General features: G+C 37.6%; 1 protein-coding gene across 1 annotated transcript in view; it reads right to left on the bottom strand.

The window, feature by feature from the left end:
- The window catches only part of SLC9A3 (solute carrier family 9, subfamily A (NHE3, cation proton antiporter 3), member 3), a 50,645-nt gene that overhangs the window by 17,158 nt on the left and 22,012 nt on the right, over positions 1–11,475 (bottom strand). Inside the window, 4 exon segments of the mRNA XM_010082813.1 lie at positions 2–57; positions 891–969; positions 2,968–3,128; positions 8,196–8,498. Of these exon segments, the coding sequence (XP_010081115.1) occupies positions 2–57; positions 891–969; positions 2,968–3,128; positions 8,196–8,498 (599 nt within the window).

The raw sequence follows: 11,475 nt of genomic DNA, 5'->3' as shown, positions 1-11,475 counted from the left end.
GGAATGCAAAGATAATGCCAACCAGTGTCCCACCCAGGCTCACCACAAAGAATGACACTGAAAAACAAAAACAAACACAGCTTAAACTGTGGAAATATAATGGTTTGACCTAGTTCCCCTCTATTGTACGGCCAGCAAATCAGAAAATTTTGGAGTACACATCAAAAATGATTTCTAAAGTGCAACAACATGAGTTGCTTTTGAGCACTTGGTATGTGAATGCAGCATTCTGTAGGGGAAAAAAAAACAAACACACAAGGTTATTTTCTGTTAAGCCTCATCATTTTAGGCTTACTCAAAACCCCTACATTTCTTTGAACAATATTTTTCCCGTGTTCTGTAAAGAAATGCTTTTCTGAAAGCATATTATAGAATATGCCAAAGCCACTGTTAAAACACTGATTCATAACATAATGTGGTATCATGTCGTACTTGAAATGGGAAATAGTGACTAAATGTTTAGGTCAATAACATTTCTTGATAGTCACTGGCAAACATTACTTGATGGCAATCAGTGATAAGGAGTGAGAATACCTATATGCAATCTCAACTTCCCTGGAAGGCAGTGAGAGCATCGGCTGAAACTAAGGACATGTTCTAAACCACAAAGAAAATATGTATATCTGTCAAGTTTGGTGGTCTTAAAAACTGAACTCCACGTCTGTTGAGTCTCCTCAGAAGAAAACAAATCTGATCAAGTTTCTCAAATATTCAGGAATATTCACTTATTTATTTTCTTAAGGCATTCGTCTATGCCACAGGAGTGTGGGAATATGAGTGACAAGGGAGAGGGCTCAAAAGTAATGTTACTGACAGCATAATAGTAATAATTTGTTTAAAACTCTGCATTTGTAAATTAATGATGGGATACGGAATTCAATTCTACGCACCTATGCCTTTGACACATTCAATCCCCGTCACATTCTCTGGACCTATTGTAACAAAAGATTCAAACACGTTGTACAGCACCTGAAAGAAAAGTAAACTAACTTAATATTTGCTCCTGAATTAAACCTATTGAAATGACCTCATTATGGTTCCCAACGTTATAAATTCTGAAATTATGTACAACTGAGGGAAATTCTGTGTGGAGGAAAAAGATTTTACAGATTTTGAATTTTTCAAAATGGAAAAAATGCACCAAAGCAAGAAGAAACAGAATTTAAAAAAAAAAAACCAAAAAAAACCAAAAAAAAACCTATTTGCATTTCTTATTTCAATATAATTTCTATCTGTAAGAAGGATTGTTACACGTAGATGTGTTTTCCAAAGCACCTCTCACTCTAAAATCCAGGTATTTGGCAGATTTACTTTATCATCTGTATAAGATAACTAAGATAATAACAAGATGATAATAATAAGATACTGAATTTAAATAGGTTGAACATATGTAAAATGAGCATAGAATAAACTGTAATAATTGCACTAAAATTTTTTAAATTATTGACTGAACATGACAGTGCTTAAAGTAAAGAATTTATATTATCCATAACCCTGCCTAAGAAGGTTTGTATGAGCATCATTCTTGACTCATGCCTGTGTAATCTATTCTTAATTCTTCCAATGATGGAAGAGAACTTTACTATGGCTTTTCCAGCTTTCCTTGTTGCAGCTAAGCTTGTTAATTCTTATTGTATTTACCCCAGTCATGCCATACAGGTTATTTTGCTCTATAACAGTAGTCTTTTACATATTTAACATCTAAAGAATGCTACATCATCCACTTTCTTCTGTCCTCCGGTCTTTCCTTTTTCAAGGTAAGAACTCTAGTCGTTTCAAACTTTCTCGCAGACTGTGATTTCTGACTCTTGATCACGCTTACTCTTCTCTCTGGATTTTCTTCAACAAACAGTCAAACTTCCGTTTATTTGTAGAGTTAGTGCTTGTGTTCATTCCACAGGAAAAAAACCTCCTTTCCTTCTGAAAGCCAGCGATGTTGATACTTGAGTTCAACAAGGGTTTATTTTAATGTTTCTGGTAACAGTCTAAAAGTACTAATGAGACTGATATCTAAAGGCCATAAGGTTTCTCTGGAGGACCCAAATGGCATTTTCAAACTCATGTGAACAGTTAGGCTGCTGCCAATGACCCCACAGTGCCTTGCTGCCTCGGTTGCAAAAGAATTAAGTCACTGAGCCTGGTGGACATGTCTTACCCTCCTTTGGAGATCTGCAGGAGCAGGAATAGGAGATGGTCCAAGAAGTGAACTGAAGCTCCGTAGCAACTCAGTTGCATAGGATCTTTCTGCCATAGTGCTTCCTGGTCCTTGCCCACTAGCACTGTACTACAAAACTATTGACTATTTTATTCTGAGAAAAATTTGGTGTTAAAAGAGAAGGTGTTTCAATCAAAATAAAAACATCAGCAGAAATAATTAACGTTACCAAAAAAGCCCAAACCCAACCAGAAACTTTCTAAAATGTCCCTCAATTTTTCCCAGTTTGGCTCTTTGTTATATATCTGCTTGATAATCATCTGATTGAAGGAAAAGAGAGAGAACAGGCATAAGTACTTTGGCGAGTATTCTCTCTAACTGTATATCTGAGGTATGCATATAAACTATGGGCATAATGGAAATACACAGAAAAGCATATGCTCATTAAAAAACAACAGCAAGAAAGGCTTAAAATCCCTGGAACTAATGTCAATAAGTCACAAAGGCCCTACTTGAACAGCAAAGGCAAATAAAACATAAAGACCTGAAAGTTCATTTTAAATATCTTTATGCTCATCCAACCCAGGAGTGTATATTTTTATGTGACTTGGGAACTCCAAATAGCTTTCGCGCTCAAACGTTTAATCTTGTCAGTACGGCGTTTGCAAGCAAGACAGGGAACATCATGAGCTACGCTACACTAGTCCATGAGTAGATAAACACAGATGCTACAGTATTTCATTTATGGGAAAATAAACTTCAGAAGAAACCCTCTAGAGTTTGGGTGGCTTTAGGATATGTCGTTTACTTACCACAGTAACAGCATCATTCAGAAGCGATTCTCCAAAAACAATGATGAATAGAATTTCATTGACATGGACTTCTTCAAACACTGCCAGAACAGCTACAGGATCCACAGCAGCAATTAAGCTGCCAAACAGGAGGAAGTCCAGCAGTCCAATCTCCATTTCACCTTCAAAAACAAAGCAAACAAAATATCAGCAGAGTCAGATCTGTGTTATCTATAGTAATGACAGACCACGATATTACAGTTAACGAAAATCCTTGAAAACAGGGATCCTAAGGCATCAACTGGAAAGCACGGCACAGAAACTCAAGTTCTCCTGTGTCACCCTGTATCCTACAAGGTTTGTTGGGTCCAGCATTGGCCCCTGTGGATCAAAGCTGATTGAGGGAGCAGTACAGTCCTGTTCTTATGGCAAGGCCTTTCAGAGGAGTATTTCCAGATCTATATTCGCATGGTATGTTTTATCGAACCTGAGTAAATTATCTCAAGATAACTGAGAGCTGACAAGATGGTAAGAGTAATATACCAGTACTCCTGAAGCAAACATTCCAAAATGCTTCAAGCCACTGGCCAAATTTGACCTTGGTTGCTTAGAACTTCTACAGTAGGGCTTAACAGCACTCAGTTAAACACCATTTGCAACCTCATTATTGAGGTAGACATTCTTTGATAGGTGCAGCTAAGCCACTTTTTCCCAAATCGTAATTCATGAGACCACTGTTCAATTGTTTGCAAGTGGACCATAAAAACAGATGAAGGACTAAAACGTGCCTCAACATGTTTCTATTGTAGGCCCTTAGGAATTTTGGCAACCATTTTTGAAATTGTTATTTTTGAAATTATTTTTGAAAACTTTTGAAGTTTTGAAACTACAAAACTCTGGTGAAAAAGTAACCCAGTATCTATTTATTTTATTTTAATCTTCTTTTGGCTATTAAGGTTATTTTGTTGTTTTGCAAACAGAGTGAGACAAGCATCACTATTGTTTTAAAAGTAATAGAAAAGGGAGAGCCACAAAGATTGCTTTGCTTAACTTCCTAAATATCTTGCAAAATTTGCCCTCTTCATGAGACTGAGTGGTATGCCCATCATTTTTTTCTGGGGAACAGACTTTTGAAAGGGTAGAAAACAGGAAAATTTCCTTTGTATTCATTAATGGATGGAGGAGGAAGCAAGGTTCATTAAGAGGTGATGAAGCCCAAAATTATGAGGAAGAGCAAAGAAGGAATGTGTTGAGAATTCATTCATTAGAACACAGTGCAGAGGCCCATGCCCAAAATTAATAGACAGTTGTATCAGGCATGATTTCTACAGGTGAGGGAGAAATCCATCTGGAAGCGTGAGTCAATGTCAGTCAGTAGCTGTAGCCAAGGGACCAATATTTTCTGTATCTTACTTCCAGAACACTATGGCCACTCTTCTGGCAAGAACCATTATGAGATCATTTTTCAAATCCAGAAAGTTTAGTGCTTGGAAGGTAATTGAAACAGAAACTAGATTCCAAATATTTTTGATACAAAATGGCATGGGCATATTTACTCAAGAGAAGGACACTTACATGGGCAGCCAGAGACAGGAGTGGACAACACCATGTTGTACACGGTAAAGGCCAGGGATCTAGGGGAGTTGCAGTAGTACGTATTCTCTTAGCTGCTCTCTGACAATCCCAGAATCTACAATGTTTTCCATACAGTTTATAGGGACCTTGGCAAGGTCCTGAAAACAGAAATTGGTAGTTTGCACAGACATATAACTACTTTATATTTGCAAAAAGAGAAATAGTCTTGGTCGCTGTTGGACATATTGGGCTCTGAATAAAGACTGAATCTATCTGTTTTAGTGTGAGAGAGGGGTTGAAACGAGCTGAAGTCTGTGCCAAAAATTCTGAGGACAGCCTTGAACCTTAATCTAAGTAATAGTTCCATCAAACCTTGTTCTCCTCTGCCATGCTTAAAGAAGGCACAAGCCCAACAGCAATAACTGTCAGATATCAGAGCACAATAGAATGTAAACTTTTAAAATAAATTGGCTCGCTAAGATTGCTTATCTTTTTTATACATTACCAATTATAATCGTTGGTACATTCTTTGAAGACTTGCAAAGCTAGTGAGCAAGTATTTATGGAAAGGTTAGGACACATCTGTAATTCCTACCAAGCAGTGCCAAGAGGCATGGAGTTTCTAAATCAGACTTTTATTTAAACTAATAACGAAAGTTATTTTCAAGCGATACATGACCATTGCTTCCTCCAGCTCACCAGAGCCCAGAGTGACTAGCTGCCAGCAGCGACACCTGACCAGGGTAAGTTCACTTGGCCCAGCTTAAGACTTCTACATATACTCGGCATGTTGTTGCTATGACCTAGATTGTACAGGAAAAACATTTCTAAGCATTAGTCACAACCACAATTATTCTACAGAGAAGTGTTAGTTCTCCAGCAGGTGGTGAACAGTTAGATGCAATCAGACAGGAAGATTTAGGATTAGATACCTCTGTGAAAGCAGACTGGTATGGCTCTTAGTTAATAGTTAAGGTGCTGATCTTTTAATTTCACTTCTAAAGAAGGATTTCTTGTTATTATCACCTTCTCTTTTCTTCTTCTGCAAATTATAGTACCTATAAGGATATGGAATGCAAACAAAGAGCTGCTTTTGTGTTTATTTATGTAGGAAATCTATGTAACCCAATTTGGATTATGCACTCTCATATTGGTGGACAGCACTACAGGCCCATTCAATGGTAAATTGGAAGTAATTTGGTTTTAGTTCATCTTAGTCTGTAGTGGATATACATTCCTACATTTTAATTTAATATATTTTTCCAATTGTAGAAAATGTGAGGTAGAAACAAAAATATGCCATAGAACTTCAACCAGAGGCTGCTGTGAATTCTTCTAAAAACTGAGTAACTCACCATTCTCCTATCTCCAACAAATCAAGGCTTTTCACAAAGTGTGGTGCTCAGATCTTGCTGACAACTTGCAGGTCAACGCAATGTGTTTAGTGCGTTAGTATGTGTCGTGTAGATATTTTAAAGCCCTACTTAGCTTTGCTGGAGAATGACATAGTTTGAATCAGGGACAGGATTCTCTGGCCTTTTCCATAGCTGAAATTAGAACTCTAGTGGGTTATAGTATGTCGTAGTAGTAAAGACAGGTCCCCACAGTATACCAATAACGTTCATTCTAAACATTTAGATTCACCAGGCATGCCAGCTTATTGTTTGCCTTTGTTAACATCCCTATTTTTCTCTTGTAGAGCTTTACTTGTGGTAGGGGCTGACTCTCCCCTTTAATGGTAAGTTCAGAGCTCTAGTGTATACTGTCACTGAGGATTTGTGTAATGATGAAGCAGAACATGTAGCCATCAAATCCAGCTTTTACAGTTAATCAAGAATTGTTTATGGCTTGGTAGGAGAGCAAGAAAGAAATGGATATTTCACTTAAGATTTTTGAGAAAACATTTGACTTTTCCATTTCACAGGTCATAAAGAGGTCAATGCTTTTCCTTTAATTATTTTTATAAACATATTTTTAAAAGCAATTATTATTCATTATATCCCTCAGAAGAGGGTGTTAATAAAATATTTTTGGTCAGGTTTTTTACATTGTTCCAAGCAGCTTGGATATTTAAAGTAATAAATCCTTATCCAATCTGTTGCAATAGCAATATTGTAATCTTTTTTGTTCCTGAAAGCCTGTATTTAACTATAAATGTGAAATTGTGAATGCAAGATATTGTGTCGACAGGCTGAAAGCACATAAAAAACCTTCCCTACCTATAAAAGTCACTAGTGCCTGCATCTGAGCTGTCACCTTTGTATCTTCTAAAGAAAAATACTTATAAAATGGGACTTATATTAAGTCAAATATATAAAATGTAAGCTAAGTCTATCATAGATGTCTACATTACAAGCATCTGCAGTTACGTAAGATGAGTCTCATGTGAACAAGTCTGTGGCCTAGTTCTTTCAGACTGGGATTTTCAAATAAGGAGGACAGAGGTTTCCTTTAAAATGGATGGAACAGATATCCCAAACTTGTGCTCAAAGAACCCAGCTCCAGATTCTGCTGCTTCCCTGTGCTGGACAATGGGAGCAAGTTTTGAGGCTGGAAAGCCCCACTGTGTTATCTTCTGTAACAATCAGCTAATAATTTAGTTCTTCATCACAAAATTGTTCTTTGGAAAATTCGCAGCTTCTGACATTCAAGGCACTCTTTTTACCTGGACTGAGGAGGAAATCTGTGGTAAATTGCTCCGAGTCAGTTTTGTACCATGGTGCGTAACAGTTACTAACAGCCCCACAACTGGCTGTTGAGCCTTTTGTACAACACAACACACTGCTGTTGGTCTTGGAGCCACTCACTCCATTCAAGATCTCAGCACTGTTTGCCAAGAACAGACAGGCAGGGTGCACAGGCACAGCAGCCTGCTGGATGGGTACTGCTCTCAGCAGCACCCAGACGTGCCCTGGACGTACTTTCTAGAACTCACTAACCTGCAAGAATTTTGTCCTAGAAGGGCTGTTGAGCTTCTTCAGTACAGACACTAAAAAAGCACAGACAGAATGCCTGCTTCAAAACACATGCAGTCCACATACAACGTGACTTATCGTTCTTCAGATGGCAGGACACAGCTTATGGACATACACCACTCCTGCTGAGGAAATGAGAACTTCTGTTCTGTGCCTCTTCTAGCAGCCCCATGCCCTTATCTTGTACAATAATTAAGACAGTGCATCTTACATGTGTTACTTGGCTCTGTACATCTTCAGTTGCAATTTCCAGCCACAGAAGATGGAATAGAGATGTGTCATGCATACATACCTACTCAGCAACCATTGCTTACTTAATATGAAGGCTGACCAAAGGAAGGCAATTCCATTTCACAGTAACTTTGAAGCTTTCTATCACAGCAGAAGGAAACAAGCCCTCCAGAATGTCTTTTTGTCCAGATGTCCATTAGCAGGATGAATCCTGAGCTGTACCCTGAGAGTGTATGGACCCATTCAGACCAGGGAAATATGAGAGACATAGGTTCAAGTCCCTTTGGCACTTGCTTCAGAGAAGATTTCTCAGATCATTCTTAAATTTGGAAAAAAATATTACAAATTGCTCCCATTAAAACTGGATGATTTTTCTGCTGAAAAGAGTTGTTAAGTTGTAAAGTATCACCCATCTAGCAACTGTCATACAGTAGCATTGACAATTATGCCTTCACAGATCGAACTTACCCATTATTCCTGTTGTATAGATACCGTAGAGAGATAAACCAGTTGTAGCAGCATTCCAGATTGTCCCAATAACAGCATACAAAAGGATGGAACCCAGATTTCCAAAGAACAATCTATTTGGCATGAAATATCCGGCATCCAGAACAATGGGGGGCAGCAGATAGAAGAAAAATACGGTCGGTGTAAGGGTGAAGGAGGCGATGTGATCTGCTGCCCATACAACACCACCAAGGATGACACCCAGAACAATCAGCAGAGCACTCTCTGGAACCACTCGAGTGACTTTGTGGGACAAGTGGAAAACTGCAAGAAAAGAGGAAAATAGTTTGTCAGAATTGGAGTGGAGAAACAATTTGAGCAAAATTGTTGCTAGCTGTCAATTTTGACTTCACACAAACTTCGTGCGTTCATTGCTGTTAGACCCAAAAGCATGCGTGGAATTCATGTGATACAGACTGTGTCAGAACCCAGACACTTATCAATTAAAATAAAATGTTGGTTTTCATATTTTATCCAGCATATTCCAACTTATATGAAACCAATATTCCATGACGTTTGTTTCCTCTATGGGAAGATCTTCTGCATACAAGATCTTGAAAGATGGTGTTCTGTGCAAAGCCGTAAGTGCAAGACTGAAAAGAAATGGAAAGGTAGAAGTGCTGGAAATGTATGACTTTATTATTTATCTCTGTACCTAAAAATACACATCTGACCTCCCAACATACGTCTTTAAAAATGATCAGTGTACTAGCAGGTTTATTGGACAATGGGAGAAGAATGTTAAAGGAAGAACTAGTTTGAAGACAACCCTTTTTAAATTTATGAAGACTATTATAGGACAACATAGCCTCCAGCAGGAGCAGAATGGAGCTGATATCATGGGAGATCCCTTTTGGGCCTTTTCCACCACATCTCCCTGGTAAGGATTTCATTTAATTCAGAGTTATTTCTGGAGGAACAGGACCTTTAGTCGTGCCTTCTTCAATATAGATGTACTTGTGGGAAATGTTTGTGCAACAGGCTACTTTCTTTTGTATAAACAGTGTCATAAAATATATATCTTACAGTAATATGTCAAATCTATTAACAAAGATTAACAATGTATGGTATCTATTATAGAAAAACATGTAATAGTATGGTGTGCTAAGACTATTAAACTAGCCGATAAGTAGAGGGAGAGGAATTTACAGTGTGGCATGAATGAATCTAACCAGATAGAAAGATGGTAAGTCCAAGGCAGAAAAAAATAGACTGTTCAAGATGACAGAAACACAAGTAAGACTGCAAATATATGTAGCAACATATATTTATAGTGCACATGTTCAGTATCAGACAAAAGAAAAAAAAACAGTGAAGTCTGCAAAGAAGGAACATGAAAAGGAGGAAGTAACAAAGGTGTTTGATAATAAGGAAACAGAGGTGTGCTAACTGACTTTCTGGGGATTTCTGTGAGCTTTTCCTTCAGTTTATCTTAAATATTGATGTGTCCCAAATGGTCTGAACACTGGCACTTTGTGATATAAACCCAGTAAGTGGGATTTTGCTTATATAGCTCTGCGTTGAAAATGTGAGTTTCACTTCAGGAAGAAGATTCCACTAAAAGCCATCAAGTTTCTCCTGGTTGGAGCATCAGCCTAGTGTTGAAGCTTTTACAATGCTAATGCAAGTTAGCTGAAAACTAGTTTGGACAAGAAGCCATCATTAAGAATTCCAGCCTTTTAAGGAATAGCGGAAGAGTCTTTCCCATGGCTATGCAGAGATCTTAGACCAGGTTACTTTACTGAAAGACCATTGTTTTTCCTCCCAGTCAAGTATTTGTCCTAGTCAAACATTTACTAGTTAACTTTTAGAGTATTTTAAGGGCCAATTCCTGAGCTGTCTGTCTTTGTTTTGGCTGCATCTACATGGGCAATGTTAGAAGCATCACCCATCGTTATTGTAGCCCCACAAAAAAATAGTTCCGACTACTTTTATAACCTCCATGGCCTCCTCAGAATATAAAAGACGAAAGGAAAAATGACAATGGCTTGCCTATAGCAACAATGAGCATGAATGTAGATAATGTAGATGTTCCTATGTGTTTGTAGACAAGACTTGAAAACTGAGTAATCAATAGCTGAATAACGCTTCACAGAAACATTGTGGTTTTTCCCAGTTAGTTTCCTCTCTTTGTAACAAAATCCCTTGGGTTTGCATTAAATTAAAAAAAAAAAAAATTAAACAAAGGAAAACAAAATAACTACTATTCCATGTGTGTAAGTTGTAGCATTTACTTAAAAGTCTTTCCTACAGGTCTTTTTTGATTCCTTGAATTTCCAGTCAGTGAATTATCAACTAATTTATCACCTCACAGAGTAGGGATTATCTCCTTATCCCTGAAAATGAATGTTGCTGAGCTAGTCTTACTAACCCAAGTCTGTTTTTCCTACTCTTACGTTTGCAGATAAGCCATGACTACAAGAAGTTAAAGTTAAAATTTTAAAATAAACCTGCAAAGACTTTTCAGAACTAGACATTTGGGGGGAAAAGGATGTCCAGCTAAAAATTCATACTCTGTAGAATTCTCTGCTTTACAACCAAAACCCAGTGAGTGCTGGGAAGCCAACCTGATTTTGGCTATAATACCATCTCCTCTTAGAAGTCTCATGTTCCCAGTGAATCAGCTACATCATATCTGTGTTCCCTTTAACTCCTATCGACTGATTATCTGCACCAGATTTTAGTACTATCAGCAATAAATTCTTCTGCTCTGTTAGTTTAGGAATGCAGGCTGTGGACAGGAAAGTTATTGCATGAAATGGGGCTCTGGAGAAGTCTCTCCTCTTTTTTTGCATTTGGCCCAAGAAAAATCTGAAGACTAGACCGTATTTGTTTTAAGGTAACTGCCTGGCTAACTCTGCAGGCAGATAGTACGCAATATGATTAGCAGAATCCGAGTGTCTATAAATGGAGAAATATGTAAAAGGAAAATACCACAACTGATGAAATTCAATGAAGTAGCTTTAGAGTAAGATGCAACTGGAACTTAGATCAATGTGTGAGTTCATATTTGCACCTACAGTGATTGTTTTTTTTTTTCTGGCTGTATGCAGAAATTATATTAAATCAAGACTGTGCATTATGAGTGGTGATTACATTTATAGAAATTGATGGAGATAAATTAATTCCAAATTCACTCCTTAAGGTTTTTTTAACAATTCATTATCCTGAAGTTATGTCCCTAATACATTCTGAGTGTGTTACAAACTGACGTAATGAGAGTACGTTCCTTTCATAAAGT

Source organism: Pterocles gutturalis, unplaced genomic scaffold, assembly GCF_000699245.1.
Source record: "Pterocles gutturalis isolate BGI_N339 unplaced genomic scaffold, ASM69924v1 scaffold3575, whole genome shotgun sequence".
Taxonomy (NCBI): Eukaryota; Metazoa; Chordata; class Aves; order Pterocliformes; family Pteroclidae; genus Pterocles; species Pterocles gutturalis.
This window is presented reverse-complemented; position numbering and strand designations above follow the sequence as displayed.